General features: G+C 32.9%; 2 protein-coding genes across 6 annotated transcripts; both read left to right on the forward strand.

The window, feature by feature from the left end:
- The first annotated feature begins 2,533 nt into the window (after window positions 1-2,533).
- LOC137825537 (putative polygalacturonase) lies at window positions 2,534-7,254 on the forward strand. Its single transcript, XM_068631226.2, has 5 exons — window positions 2,534-3,054; window positions 3,901-4,021; window positions 5,516-5,690; window positions 5,920-5,990; window positions 6,387-7,254. The coding sequence occupies exons 1-5, from the start codon at window positions 2,731-2,733 to the stop codon at window positions 7,022-7,024; spliced, it is 1,329 nt and encodes a 442-aa protein (XP_068487327.2). The 5' UTR covers window positions 2,534-2,730; the 3' UTR covers window positions 7,025-7,254.
- Window positions 7,255-8,296: 1,042 nt separating this feature from the next.
- Window positions 8,297-14,713, forward strand: LOC137824349 (Pentatricopeptide repeat (PPR) superfamily protein). 5 transcript variants are annotated; one of them, XR_016514676.1, is made up of 13 exons: window positions 8,345-8,593; window positions 9,315-9,408; window positions 9,983-10,208; window positions 10,365-10,467; window positions 10,602-10,666; window positions 11,185-11,213; window positions 11,312-11,440; window positions 11,555-11,653; window positions 11,789-11,945; window positions 12,519-12,736; window positions 13,021-13,161; window positions 13,536-13,631; window positions 14,463-14,713. XR_016514676.1 is itself a non-coding variant. In XM_068629970.2 (12 exons), exons 1-12 carry the CDS (start codon window positions 8,548-8,550, stop codon window positions 14,565-14,567), a joined length of 1,362 nt encoding a protein of 453 aa, XP_068486071.1. In that variant the 5' UTR covers window positions 8,297-8,547; the 3' UTR covers window positions 14,568-14,713. The 5 variants fall into 5 exon arrangements, 2 of the variants coding, with proteins under 2 accessions (XP_068486071.1, XP_090149808.1); XR_016514675.1 differs by having other exon boundaries at window positions 12,636-12,736; XM_068629970.2 differs by lacking the exon at window positions 11,185-11,213 and having other exon boundaries at window positions 8,297-8,593; window positions 12,636-12,736.
- Window positions 14,714-15,915: the final 1,202 nt, after the last annotated feature.

Here is a 15,915-nt window from a genome sequence, read left to right on the forward strand (position 1 = left end):
TTAATAATTTTCGAAGTGACATACATAACACATGGGTCACTATTTAATATCAACATAGGCCCATAATTGATTATCAACTAAGGATAATTGGTTATATGATAAAAAACCCACCTATAATCGATTATGGCACAAGGATAACTGATTATCCTTTCAAAAAAATACAATATGTTCATTCAACAAAGTTGCACAAAAACTCTTATTGGGTCACCACTTACATAAACACGCATCACCATTTAATATTAATAGAGAACCAGAATCGAATATGGCACTGAATAATTGATTATGAACAAAAAAAATACATAATCAATTATGATCAACATATAATTGATAAGTGTCAATGTGTAGTTTTTATGATTGAGAAAATTGAACACTTTGGAACTTAATTGTTGCTTAATGTAAGAAAATTACCCTAATCTGAGAATTATTGAATCTGATTATATATTTTGAACCAAGAAACAAATGAAGAAATTTAATCTCAATTTTTGTGTAAATTGCAGATGAATATGAAGCATTGAAAGAATTATTCAAGCTGGCATTGAAAGAAAGAAAGTAAAAACTTAATTGGATCACAAGAAGATTTAGCTCAAGCTAGAGGATTTAGCTCAAGTTAAAATTGTCCAGAGTTGATTAAAGGTGCAGTACAAATCTAGCCCAGGCTAGAATTGCTAGCTCAAGCTAAAACTGTCCAGAGTTGATTAAAGGTGCAATACTGATCTAGCTCAAGCTAGAATCGCTAGCTCAAGCTAAAATGCACCGCCGAAAGATCTAGCTTAAGCTAAATTGGGTAGCTTGAGCTAAAGTTGATTATATAAATTTTGAAACACAGCTCAAAACCAGGGGTGGAAAAAGATTGGATTTTTATAGAGAGAGATTAGTGAGAGAAGGAGAAGAAAACCATTGTTCTTAGGAGAAGAACTTGCTCAGATCAGCTCTTCTTATGCAATCAATATCAAGAATGAAGATTGGAGGAGTTGTCATGAGTGGCTAAGTCCTTTCTAACTTGGGATTGAATGTAATTTACCTTGATCAAATGTATTCTTGGTGATATATATATATATATATATATATATATATATATATTATTCTCTTTTTCTACTTGTTCTTGGTATTTTCGTTTTATGCTTATTGCTTGATTCTCTCTGATCAATAGAGTCTTGATTTTGATCCTTAAATTTAACTGGAAAGTACCTTTAAGAATTTGAAATAGACGAAAATACTTGATAACTTGTAATGCTAGGAATAGATTCCAAGTTATTGATTGCATCATAATTCTGCTCCTAAAGCTGGATGATTTGTTAAATATCTGAGGAATCAGTGTTTGAGAAATTATCTTATGAATTTCATCTATGAGGAATCAAGGTGAATGACTTTAAATTAAGCATCAAGAATAAGTAGTTTTGAGTATTATATATTGTATTATTCCAAAATACAGATGATTGAGATAAACGCAATTCAATCTCAAGTATCTTTCTTTATATTTGATAAGTTAGTTTTGGTTTTGCTTGAATAAAACCCTAGACCTTTGAGTTACTTGTGAAATCTTTAATTTGTTCATGAAAAAGTTCTCAAAATAATTTTTTATACTTAATGAGTTTTATAACAGAACATCTTAATTAGAATTGTTCTCTGTGGGTTCGACATTTGTACTTTAAAGAGTATTATATTACAATTGATTCGGTACACTTGTCGAAAAAAATAACAACAATAATCAATGTTCAATTCAAAAAATATCTCATAATCAATTATGGAATTCTACAAAGACATTGAATAATTGATTATCAATTAGAAAAAAAAAACATAATGTTGATTATTTTAATCATATAATCGATTATCCTTCCAACACATTTTCTATACTAAAATAAACTCCGTCTGGATCATGTGTTCCATCACTCCTTACTTCAGTGCTACACCACCAATAGGCCAATGAAGTTCCACAAAACCATCAAAGTGAAGGGCACCATGATCAATTAATAGTTGTCACTAATCTGGCTTTTCCATGATTTCTCACATCTTGCTCACATTTCACTATATAAACAATGTCACCCACATTTCCATTTGTATGACCAGTCGAACAGTGAAACAAACGTAGTGTCAAAGCTTTTTAAAAAATCTAAACTAAACCAATAAAAGTCATGTTTCGGCAGCTCAATACACTAAGTAGTTATATTGTTCTATTCTAGAATCTATTGGCAAAAGTTGGAGTAATGGTACCTCACAATAAAAATATGAATTTGAAACTTCAAAAATACAAATAAAACAAATAGGAATAATGTTTTCTTAAAAGAGATATTTCTTTCCAAACTAAATACTCTTATGACTCATATGTTAATAGATGTGCTTATTTACAACTCAACATAAAAAAATTGATTCAGAAGTTAGAGTTTACACCCTAATATATATATATCCTAACTAATACAAAATTTCTAAATATTTTAATTTAACAAACTAACTTTAAAAACATATTATATTACGAAATAAATTTTAAATCTAACTAAAACCAGTTTATCCATCAAATTTTCACTCATAATATATTAATCTCTACTAGTGTCATCTCCTAGAGTCTTTTTGAACTCTTCTGCATCTCAGTGTAGGACATAACAGAACCAAAACATTACTACCACTTTAATGCTTTCACCAACCACCACATAGCAGAACCCACTGCCCTTAACTTCAGAGAGAGCCCTTTTCGTATCGCTCCTTCTTCGTTTCTCCCAATCTGATCCACCAAAAATGCGCCTCCGCTGCTTCACGCTGCTGTGTCTGTGTTGTTGTTGGTTTGTCTCGGGAGAGGCCGAAACTGTGTCGTGTTCCAACATAGTGCCGTTGGGGTTCCGCACCCAAAACATCTCCATAACTGAATTCGGCGGCGTCGGTGATGGCCGCACCCTCAACACCAGGGCCTTCAGAGAGGCCATATACAGGGTTCAGCACTTGCCACGTGTAGGAGGCACTCTCCTTTACGTCCCTCCCGGGGTCTACTTAACAGAACCCTTCAACCTCACCAGCCACATGACGCTCTTCCTCGCTGCCGGCGCCGTTATCATGGCCACACAGGTACACTACACTACACTACACAATCAACTTCAAAATCATTTTTAATTTCTTTCTCCGTGTGTTAATTTTAATTATTAAGTATTAATTTTCTCATTAACATGTTGTTCACCGTTTTACTTTCGTCGATTGCAATGTACATTTTACATGAATTGTTGGTTTTCTGTTAATTTAGACATTTTAAATTTTGCATAAACACTACTGTTTTTGGGCGATACAATCCACCGACTACTCGAGGAGGAACGTGAAATTGTACATTCGATGTGACAATTTAAAAACATTTCACGTGCTTAGAAAAAAGACGTTACTAATGAATAGGGTTATGATGGATTCAGTCCACAAATGTTGTTGTTTATCTGTATGGTTGGTGGTATGAGTATGGACTGTAGATGATCGAAATGGATGGTGGGAAACATACCATCTCCATGATCAATGGTGGGTCCCACGTTGGTGTCGTCTTCATCAATGCATATGTCACTTTGTGCATCAGATTGTAGCTTTAGCAGCTTGGATTACAGACAATTACTCTCTCTTCTTTCCTAATCAAGTGGTGGTGGGGTAGACACTTATTCTGCTGCTGCTGCTGCCACATGCTAGTGTTATTCCTCTGTTTTAATTAAACATGAATCTGAGATGGTGATTAGTGTATCTATCTGTCTATGCTAATTTCATCTGTTTTGAAAGCACCCTGATCTAGCTACATACAAAATTATAATAAACATCTTTCATCATTCCTTCCTTTTCTTACACACTATGGTCTTTAAGAGAAAAAAACAAATAGATCAAAAGTTGATCAGATGAACTAGGACTCAATTTCTAATAATGCCTTTCATTTGCTTGATTCCTTAGGATTCATCAAATTGGCCTTTGATTGCACCCTTGCCTTCTTATGGAAGAGGAAGGGAGCTGCCTGGAGGAAGGTATATGAGTTTCGGACATGGAGATGGAGTTCAAGATGTGGTAATCACTGGTGGGTATCTAATATTAACTGTTTTTTAGGATGCATATGTACCAGACCAGTAGATAAAATCTAAATAGTACTTATAGAATATAATTATTCTTCGATTATGAAAATTTTCTTTCGCTTTTTAAATTAATAAGAAATAATTATATATGTAATTTTAAAGTAATCATTATAAAAATTATAATTATATTGGTTAAAGATGGAAAAAAAAACTAGCTACTCAATACTAAAGTCTTCTGTGAGATAGCTTATAGAATCCACTTTTGTACTAAAGTCTTTATGAGAGAGCTTATAGATTCCACTTGCATTAATTAATACCCATCCATGGAAACTAATTATCTATGTAAATATTTTACTCCACTTAACCATTTTAGTTTTAAAGTATACTTGACCTCTCTAAAAACCATCATGTTAATGTGTATTTGGATAGAGAATTTTCAGAATAATTTTTTTTTATAGAAAATTTAAAATATATTTATAATAAAACATGTTCTCTGGGTAAGAAATTAAAATTTTAGAATTTTATGAAAGTAATTAGATTATTTAAAATTGTAGAATTTTAACTTTTAACTATAAAAGGTAAGAATTTAAAATTATTTATATTCTTAAATTAATGTATGTCCTCTTTAATTTTATCTTAAAGGTCGTTGATTTGACTATGATCATTACATTTAGGAGAACTATTTTTCAAACTATAGGATCTTTTTATCAATGATGATATGAGTTATTTTTTTATTTACAATTTATATAGACTACTATTTAGTTAGAGTTTTTTCCACTAATTTTTAGAGCCTACTTTTCTTTTTGCTGATGTGAACTAAATATTTTTTATTGATTTATATCTTGGTATATTATTTTTGTTAGTGTGTGGTGATTATTTCTTTTTATCATTCATAGCAATATTATTTGTCATTAAATTGTTGGGACTTAAATTTTACTAAACATTGACTAGGATTTTATTTTATTTTTGTCGATATCATTTTTAGCCGACATAAGACATAAATCAAACATTCCAAAATTCAACATAAATAATTGTGAACTACATTAACTTAAAACAATATCCGTAAGAGTTAATTGAAAAAACATTGTGTCAATAATAGTTGAATTTTTTTTATGAACTTTGATCTAGAAATAATATCAACAAAAATTAACTAAAAAATCATCAACCTTAATATTTTCTAATTATTAATAATTGTTTGATATTTAAATAAACTTTTTTTTTGCATTCAATAGTAATTGAATTACTTATTCATATGAAAAAAAATTAATAAATTTGAATTGTTCTTATCTAAATCAAATATTTAAAAAATAAAACAATTTAAAAATAGATAAATTCAAATTTAATATATATTAATATTTTAAAATTATATTTTCTGTCCAATATCAACTTTATAATGCATACCCATAATTGAGTGCTGGGAGAGTTTTTTTTATCAAGACTGGAGGGTTTAGTGCCCAAACTACACCCTCCATCTCTCACACATTCATGTTTTTTCACAGGTGAAAATGGCACAATTGATGGGCAAGGAGATGCTTGGTGGAATAAGTGGAGGCAGGGATCTCTTCAGTTTACTAGACCAAACCTTGTTGAATTTGTGAATTCTAGAGATATTATTATTTCAAATGTAGTCTTCAAGAATTCTCCTTTCTGGAACATACACCCGGTTTACAGCAGGTATAGGTTGATAGAGGTCATCACTCATGAGAATTTAAGGATTGGTCAGATAGCATTCTTCATGTCACTTCTTTAATTTATTATATGGTACCAGCATACCATGATGTTTGGGGAAAAATATTAATAGTCATATTTGTATGAATTCTTTATAAGCTTGTTACTTTTGTCTCTAGAAACTAACCAGCTCTTATCATTAAATCTGATTCCTAGTTGTTTGACTTCTTTGCAGCAATGTTGTTGTTAGATTTGTCACCATTTTGGCCCCACGTGATTCTCCAAATACTGATGGCATTGATCCAGGTATGTAGTGATTGCTTTCTAAATAGAGATTAGGAAAGAATAAGTGCTACAGAGTACAACTTGTGTACATAGTGAAAGTAATACAACAAATAGCCTGCACATACTATGCTAGGTTACTAACTGGTTTTTGGAATTCTGTTCTTATAAAACAATTATGATACTGGTGACAAGATGCACTCAGATGTAGTCAGTGGCTTGAGATTTGACAAGTATCCTCTCAAGTTTTGTATTCATGTTTGTTTTCATCCAAGTTAACCAACACTACAATGCAGTAGTTAATGGCAAAATCCAGGGATTATCTGTGGTGGTTGTAATATTATGGAACCATTAGGTTGGTAGGACTAGTAAAAAAAACCCTTGCATATATCCATTCATACAAGTAATCCATTGATGCAGATTCAAGTTCAAATGTGTGCATAGAGGATTCATACATATCTACTGGAGATGATCTTGTGGCTGTGAAGAGTGGATGGGATGAATATGGGATTGCTTATGGCCTTCCTAGCTCTAACATTACCATCAGGCGAGTAAGTGGATCATCTCCATTTGCTGGAATTGCTATTGGCAGTGAAACCTCTGGTGGGGTGGAGAATGTACTTGCTGAACACATCAACCTTTACAAAATGGGAATTGGTATCCACATTAAGACCAACAGTGGCAGGGGTGGATTTATAAAGAATATTACAGTGTCTCATGTGTATATGGAGGATGCACGGAAGGGAATAAGGATCTCAGGTGATGTTGGGGACCACCCTGATGACAAATTTGATCCGAATGCTCTCCCCATTGTGAAGGGTGTCACGATGAAGAATGTTTGGGGTGTGAAGGTTTTGCAGGCTGGCTTGATACAAGGGGTGAAAAATTCACCTTTCTCTGATATTTGCCTTTATGATATCAACCTTGGTGGAGTGACAGGACCTAGAACTCCTCCTTGGAAGTGTTCTGATGTGTCTGGATTTGCTCATCAGGTTAGCCCTTGGCCATGTTCTGAGCTTAGCAGCAACCATCAAGGATCATGTGCCAATTACTCCTGAGATAATGGGAATATTTCCACCTTTCAAGCACTGAGAGGACCAAACCATTGGCTTCTTTTGTTGATTTATCTTAGTGAAAGGCCAAATGCAAAAAAAGAAGGCTTGTTTGTTTAAAATTTAGTAGAATTGATTTTGACAAATAATTTTAAATTATTAAATGTAATTGAGATGTATGTCTAAGTTAATTTCAATGATAAAAATCATATTAAAACATGTGCCGATTAAATGAATTTATTTTGGGTTTAAACAAACATGCTCTAATTTTTTTGTTAAGAAATGGGTTTTAAGCCTAACTCAACCCCATAAAATCAGCTCAATGAGGTGAGGTTTGCGTCCATTTATATACAATGAAATGTCCTTATCTCTAGTCGACGTGGGATCTCCAACACACTCCCCATGCCGAGGCTACCAACTCGTGCGTGGAGATATATGTTATGGGTGGTCCGATAACGGTTTGATAGCGGGTGACTTGATAAACCCAACAAATACTCGTTAGAATAGGCTCGAAATAGCTCTGATACCATATTACGAAGTGGACTTTAAGCCTAACTCAACCTTAACATATAACGAGTGTTAGGGAAAGTAAAAAAAAAAGTATTATAAAATTTGATGCATTATAGGGAAAAACACATAAATCTAAATAAAATTTATATTTCAAAATTAGATATTACTCTTTTAAAACATATACTTCATTTACAATAAAAGAGAGACATTTCAGCTATTAGAAAACCAAGGGAATACATTTAAAAAATTTATGCTTTCCTTATAAGTATCCCTGTGTTCTTAAAGATGATTATTTTTCTCTTTTTTTTTTCTTTTAAAACAAGAGTAGGTATTGGAAAAGTTAAAATAGAAGCACGATACTTGGACAACCAAATTCTATCTTCAATCATTTCTGTATCATTCATACGGAATAATTTTAGAATCGAATATTCTTTGGAGATAAGAACTCAGCATGCATCATACATAAATTTAGAAACAAGACAAATTTATGATTTTGGAGCCAAGCCCACTTTAATTAACTCCGTGCATACAAATCTTTCACAGTAAAAATTAATTGACAAAACAAATTATCACGAAATATATGAATATTAAAATTATTTTATTTTTTAATATGTGCAAAAGTAATTGAAAATAAAACTAATAACCATGGCGGCTAGGGAAACAAAAGGGAAAAAGTTGATGGAAATGTGGCTTACGAGGTAAAAGTAGGGAAAGTAAATCCGCTGTAGCCAGTTTTATATTCAGTTAAATCACAACCGTTGATCATCCATCATACAGAGATTAAGCAAAATGACGAGTGGTCCAGATTTTATCTTCAAGGAAGATGGAGCTGCAGCGGCAGTAGAGGATCGAAGAAGTTGGAGTGAGGTTAGTGTTCACTGGAGAAGCAGAAGTAAAAGCCTGCCTTTGAGTTTCACTGCAGAACAGAATCACACACCATCGTCATGTTTGTTAGTTAGCGCTTTCACTGTCACATAAAAAGCGAGTTTCCCTCTCTTCTCAAATCGTCGTTGTCTTCCATGGCTATTCGACCTCCTGCTTCTTCCTCACTTTCCTCACCTTCTGGTAAGTATTTCGAACTCTTCTTTCTACGCTATTCAATTTCCGAATTACTATTACTCCTTCAAATAGACAATCCGTTAATTCGTTTCACAGTAAAATGATTGATCCTCGTGCTCATGCATGCATGTTTAACTCTAGTTAGATGAAAATGTTCTCAAGTTATTAGGCTCAATCGAGTTTTTAAGTAGGAGAATGCTTCATTTGCTTTTACAATAATAGAACTGTGGAGTTCGCCGGAGCAAAATAAATCAATTAAATGATCTTACGGTCTTCAGATTGTGAAGAAGTCTACAAGTTTTGGGGCTAAATGCAGATTTTAGGAATTTGATAACGAGAATGAGCGCAAAATTTCGATCGAGACTATACTTTTGTTATGGAGTGATCGAACTTATATGATTTTTGTTAGTTTATACATTTTGAGATTTTCTTTTGTTTTATGTGATTTGAGATACTACTTACTTACCTACATTACACATGCTAGGAATTTGATTGAGAGTGAGTGAGTGCAGAATTTTTACGGAGACGGAATTTTTTGTCTCAAGCGGTAGAACTTCTTGATTGTTAATTTTTTTTGCACATTTTGATATTTTCGTTTCTTCTATGTGTTTTGAGATACTTGCCCACAGTACACCCGTTGACGTCTTTGACTTGAGGATTTATGTTATTTCAACTGCTCTTTCTTCTGGATACTGTTTTCATCTTTGTTCAACACTGTGTCTTGTAGAAGGGATATGTTACACTGCGTCATATGGAATAACAAGCAATTCAATCAAACTTCCTATTGATGGCCGAAGATGGCATGACCTTGCCAGCACAAGGTGCTTATACATTGCATGATTGATGATTATTTACCCTTATTCAGAAAATAGAGTGTCTGTTTGAAAGTGGATTCACCTTTCTCTTGCTTATAGAATTGTAATACTACTACATGTGGAATTATTCAATTTGTCTCTAATTAGAGACAAGGAAATTAGGGAAAGATATTTTAGATTTATTTGCATCCATATTCCATATCAGTATGACACTCAACTACTATGATTGACTTCTTTTCTTTCTTTCTTTTTTTATGATCCATATTGGCTTTGATACCATTGTTGGGTTCTTTCAAGGGGGATACACAAGGAAGATTTGACACCAATGAGTTATAAGCAAACTTATATTAGAGACTATAACACCACTTTCAACTCAAAACCTTAAAACAATAAGTTTATTGGTCTTTTTCCTTATATTTTGCTCAACTTTCTCATTCTATTCAATGTAAGATTCAAATTCACACTTGAAGTTTCTATTCAACCTTATTCATTTCTATTCAACCTTATTCATTTCTATTCATTATTCTTCTTGCAAGATCTAAAATGCTTTGTTTTCTGAAATAGTTTTGGTTATCTTTAGGTACAAAAGTTCATTTTTTGGATTGCCACACCTGCTTTGGCTATCCACAGGGCATGATCAGTGCCTTTCAAAGGTTAATGTTGCTGCAGATTATTCAGATTCTATACCCGATTCTTCTGATCACATGGATGAACAAGGTTATCATCCTCTTGAACAACTGAAAGGTTCCAATGATACAAAGCCAGCAAGACTCTCTCCTCCTGAAATGGCAAAAACAGCTGTAGAGGTTTGTTCCTAAATGCATTTGTGCATGTGAAAGGAGTTAATTTGCAATATCTAGAGCTGGGGGCTTAGCACACATAATATGATTTTTCTATTTTGCTTAACGTATTTTGGTAGTATCCATATCCTTTTATCATCATGCCCTGTTTGTTGCCATTAGGCTAATAAAAGCGCCTTGCTAGCATTTCCTGCAATGGTACACTGTGAACCACATGAGCAGATTTCATGGGCTGAGTTTGAATATCATATTGATGATTTTGGAGGTTTGTTTTCTTTCTGTTATGTATATATTTTGTTTATGATGTGAGAATCATCTATTACCTTATCGAATTCTAATTTAGTATTAAACATTGAGAATTTTAACTTATTGCTTTTTATTTGTTTTTTTTTTCTGTAGATATATATTTTGAAATCTTTGATGATGCAAACCTTTTGGCAGATCGTGGAGCTAACAATCCTGTGGTAGGAATTTAGTAGTTGTTTACAAAGGGATTTCATTGTTAGTCCTGCAAATAGTTGATCAACTATGCTTAGCTGTTGAGATTTCCCTTTTTCTTTTCTTCTCTAAGGAAGGATTATTTGCCACCTTTTTTCCTTTTACTTCTTTTGTCTCCCCACCTAATGCAAATTATTTTAAGAAAAATATATTTTCTCTTTTTAAATTTGAAGTAGATGAAAGTTGCAGATATGTGTTAGGGAACCATGTCAAACCTGTGTATAGTATTTCTAGTTATAAGGTCCAGGTTTCCAATCTCTTCACCTACTTCTCTCATGTTTCTTTTTTTTTTCTTTTTTTCTTTTGACTGATGTATTTGGGACTCCTTGTTATTTCATGTTTTCCCTCAAAATAAAAAGCCACTTTCATAGATGATATACTTATTTTAAATCATATGAAGTTATTAATTCAGATCATGAGATTATGTAGTCATCCTAAAAGTATTATTTTTTTTAAGTGATTCAACTCTGTTTTTGTGCAACAGCTTGAAGAGCTATATTTGTTGTTTGGACGGTAAAGTGAAGTAGTTTTTGGCATGGTCTTCTTGTGTTCCATCCTTATCTTTAACATAGAAGTTGTTAAATTGATATTCAGGGTCTGTGTTTCTTCAGAATGTTTTCATTGGAATGGACATCCCAATATATGATAATAATAGAAGGACTGCTAGCGAGTATGACATTTTCAATAATGGCAAGGGTGATGAATTATTCACATTTGTTGATCAAGATGATGATGTTGAGGTTTGCATTTTCAGATGTTTAAATTATGGAATTTCGAAAGTTGTTTTAGTTACCAATAGTTTCTTTTTATGCATGTGAGAAATTTAAATCTCAAGTATATTCTTCTGCAAACAGGTCTCAGAAATGGAGGACTTTAACATTTCAGTGAATTGGGGACGTCCGGACGCTACAAACTCTGTTCATCCAATCTATTTCTCAAAGTGTTTAACAAAGGTCCTCCATCCCCTGAAAAAGAACACAACAAGAACTGATAGATAGCTAATATCTCAAGTTTCAACATGAGAATGATTTAACAGATTCATAGGTTCTGGAAGAAATAACATTGATCCTTTATGATTTTTCTTCTAGGCTGTCAACAACGTGGAATATATTAAAAGAATGAACCATCCTTCAAATGGTGTTTCTATTATAGGGTTCCTTAGACCCATTTACGATGAAGAAAGGTCTTATCTAAGATGGACGTATCACACTGAAGATGGTGCTGTATACATCTCTGGCTCGAGAGGTATAGTTAACTTCAAGATTGATATCTATGATATGCAGATTTCATCTTAACTCGTTTAGCATAAAAACATTGAGTTTTTCGAAGAGCACCACCTAATGGATAACTATAGAAATTCCTAAAATTAAATTTTGTAGAGCATAGATTTTTATTGAAAGGGGGATGTAAAGGTGTTGGAAGTTAGAGTTAAGGATACACATTTACACCAATCCAGTTTTAACTTTTATGTCACTTTCATGTTTTTATTTATGTGTAGAGCAATTAGTTTATTAATTTGTTGGCTAACTTATTGTGCATTTTATGTAATACATTCTTGTCATGGCACATTTATGAAGAAGCGTGTTAAAGGGCTGTGAACTTCCTTACAATTTTGTATTGTAGAAGGATCTTGTTTAGTTGACTAAAGGTGTGCTACTTTTTTGAAAACTCAAATTTGGTGTTAGCTGTTTGGGTTCACTACTACTATTGCTTGTTGGTTCTTGTCTTGGAATGTCTATCTAGTATTTCAATATAACAACAAAGCTTGAAGTTTGTCATTGCAGTTCTCTAAGCATATTGCATTTATGTAACCTGCAGAGGCAAAGGCTCTTCTTTATCAGTGACACGAAATCTTAGTTTTTGACAAAATAAACTGTAGATTCATTGGTAATTTGTTTTTTAACTTCGTTCCTTTTCAATCATTGTATGGCGAAGATTCTTACTCAAATAGTATTGATGACCAAGGAAACACTAATTTGACACTATATCGGTTGGAGATCCTGAAAATCAAGCTCCACTCCATGTATGGATATCAGGCATGTGTCTCAAAACCGGTTCTTTCTTTCTTTCTTTCTTTATCTATCTATCTATATAAAAACACCTGCTTGTTATTTAGAAAGAGTGCGTTCATAACTTATGACTTTATTTTTTGAAAAATACACCTAAAGGTGAAGCCTGCTAAAATACCCCTAGAAAGCAAATGGGGGTGCGTTACTAAATACCCAATATTTTTCTGTACTTTGAAGGATCATTAAGTTTGTTGAGATTTATATTCTAAATTACAAATTATGAATGTTCCACATGTCCACAAAAATTGCAGTCTGAAATTAGTGTGCTAGAGTTTCAAGACGCTGAACCTGATATTCTTGCACACTCTTCTTCGGAAATTCTGGAACGCTTCAACAGATTCTGTGATGATGATCTTAAAGCACTTTGCAAGAAGAAAGGTCTTGAAGCTGAGGTAATCCAATTTTTTCCCCACTTTATCCACTATCCAGATCTTTCAAATTAATCAATTTAACTGGATAAAAGGTTATAAAATAATTTGACATTTATTTACATCTCCATTCTTTTCGTTTATGACATCAAATAAATGAAGGAAAGCCTCCCTTATTTTCCATTGGATGATACGAAACAAGGAAATTGTTGATTCTTTACATCTCTCCTTTTCTTGTCTATCTTACTTCCTTCCCTCCATGATGCCAAGAAAATACGCTGTCGTAGGAAAAAACTATTATTTGTTTCATTATCTGATTATTCTTTGATTTTGTGTCTACTGTTAACAGTTGGTTTAAGCCGACTGTTTATTTCACTGATATTATTACTTGACTTCAGGGAGCTTACCTGGTTGGGGTTGACAGCCTTGGCGTGGATGTTAGAGTCTTTTCAGGTGCAGAAGTAAAAACTCATCGCTTTCCATTCAAAATCCAGGTAAGGATTGTGGGTTTCAACAGAATGTACATTATTCCAGATTGATTCTGTCATGGACCCTCGCCTGAACATCCTGGTCAGAACATGTGTATTAGTTATTAAAACAATCTAGTTGCTATCAACCTCTTATGGATAAGATAATCTGAGGGTTGATTGTGTAAGCTTATGATTCTTATGCTATCCAGTGTTTGATACGGGACATTTACATGATAATGTTAAAATAAGTCCAATGGAACCAGGAAAACCATATTTATATGATACCCCATAAAACATTTTATTGGCATTATTTTATACTATATAACTTGAGCAGTATTATTTGATGAATTTGTTTTTATAATATTTTTTGTCTTTCTGAGGCTCCTGAATTATCAATAATATTTGAAATAAACGTACAAGTCTGAGGTTCTAAGTCAACCAGTGTGTCACGCACATATAACATGTTTGCGTGGCACATGGGAAGAAGATTTGAACTGGATTCTCCAGAAATGTATTTTTTGGTAGAATTTGGGAAGTGGGCTTCTTAATTAACAAAGTAAGGTAAACAAACCTTTGGCTGGTGTAAGGTGGTGAACATTTGTGATCAGAGAGTAGGGAACACTGTTAAGTGTTTGTGATTGACCTCGTGTGAAAGAAGCCTTTACGGTCCACAACCCTTCATTTAAGGCGTTTTAATCTAATGGTTAGCAAGAGCCTACAACATAGGCCATTTTACTCAATGGACTTGGCTTGTATAATAAGCATTTGTAACTGATATAAACTTGCTTAAAGAAGAAATCTTCAGCCTGGCATGTTTTTGAATTAATTAATGGATTTTTCTTCTTCAATTTGTAGGCTGCCACAATAAACGCTGCTGCAAAACAGATTTGGCAACTCTTGTTTCCTCGATCTCGACGTAAGAAGAATATGAAGAAGTGGCGGACTACCACCATGATTTGAGCATCCCTCGGAGATTGGTCCTTATTATTTGTCCTTCTCAAACTGTCCCCAGAGTCTGTTCCGGAGCTATTGATGTCTTTATGTATGAATAGTTCTATAATATGTACATTTTTTCTGGGTAAATCCTATACAGCATTTTTTGGGTACATCTTCAAAATTTAGGAAAAGAGGAGGTAAGGGTTGTGTCACTCTTCGAAGGAGTATTAGTGGCTGCAAATATTAAACCCAAGTTTACTTAGGCTGATTTTACCAATGCACAAAAAGGGTGTTTCTTCCTGCACCCTATCAAAATTCTTCCTGCAGCCATGAATTTTTAAAAAGACTGTTTTACCTTTTTTTTAATGACTTCTGGATTATCTTTTTTTGAAGTTTTTTCCGGGATATACTTTTTGAAATTCATGAAATGTATTTTGAAAAATATTTTTCAGAATTTTCAGAAAATATTTTTCCAAACAAAATTTCAGGAATAAACTTTTCAGAATGTATTTTTCAGAATAATGTTTCTGGAGTATATTCTGAAAAGAACTTTTTAGAACGAGGGTGAATTAGATAAGGTATTTGGTCATTTCATCTAAGTGTTGGGGTTTCAGGAAGAATTTTGATGGGGTGCAGGGTGAAACATCCTCCACAAAATTGAGAAGCAATTACTTGTGTGTTAGGATTGCAGCTTGAACCTTGCCAAACGCTATTTTTAAGCAAAAGCTGTTTGGTATTTTTCACTTTTTCTTACCTTAGAAGCTACTTTTAATCTAAAAGTTGCTTGACATAAATGCTCTTCGATTTTAGAAATATCGTTTAGAATACGTAACTGCAAACTTACATTTAAACAATATAATATTAGAAATTCATACCATTTAAACTTATTTTTTAAGCTATTTTTTCTAGATTTAGAAACACGTTTAAAAATGTGCTATTTCAATTGATTGGAGTTCAGTTAAGTGCCTAAAGAAGTTACAACAATCAGGCCATGAACATCTTTGATACATCATAATATCAGCCAACCATTGAAAAAAGACGTTCAGTGACCTTTTTTGCTCTAAACTAAATAATATATGTGGTCTTCTACTCTAGGATAGTGCTCTACATAAATAACATAAATGCTCTTCTTTTGGAATATTATGAATTATTATTATCAATATATATGACGACAGGTATATGACATTTCAATGAGCATCGTATGCTGTTTCTAAAAAACTCTGACACTTGCAAGGAAATCATTTTCTACTTCTGCCAAATGGCAACTCTTATTTTGACCTACCATGGGATTATGACTCCTATGTTGTTAGGTTCATTCATTTATGGTTATTTATTGTAGTTTTCCGGTTTCTCTGTTAAAAAATTAATAATA

The sequence above is a fragment of the Phaseolus vulgaris genome, chromosome 8 (genome assembly GCF_051622355.1).
Source record: "Phaseolus vulgaris cultivar YP4 chromosome 8, ASM5162235v1, whole genome shotgun sequence".
NCBI classification, from domain to species: Eukaryota; Viridiplantae; Streptophyta; class Magnoliopsida; order Fabales; family Fabaceae; genus Phaseolus; species Phaseolus vulgaris.

Bases quoted from the DNA above. Each gene is read 5' to 3' on its own strand.
- LOC137825537 (XM_068631226.2), top strand. From the start codon at position 2,731: ATGCGCCTCCGCTGCTTCACGCTGCTGTGTCTGTGTTGTTGTTGGTTT. The intron at 3,055-3,900 runs GTACACTACACT...TTGATTCCTTAG, and splicing joins CCGTTATCATGGCCACACAG to GATTCATCAAATTGGCCTTT. The intron at 5,691-5,919 runs GTATAGGTTGAT...ACTTCTTTGCAG, and splicing joins ATACACCCGGTTTACAGCAG to CAATGTTGTTGTTAGATTTG.
- LOC137824349 (XM_068629970.2), top strand. From the start codon at position 8,548: ATGGCTATTCGACCTCCTGCTTCTTCCTCACTTTCCTCACCTTCTG. The intron at 10,667-11,311 runs GTAGGAATTTAG...GTGTTTCTTCAG, and splicing joins GTGGAGCTAACAATCCTGTG to AATGTTTTCATTGGAATGGA. The intron at 13,162-13,535 runs GTAATCCAATTT...ACTTGACTTCAG, and splicing joins AGAAAGGTCTTGAAGCTGAG to GGAGCTTACCTGGTTGGGGT.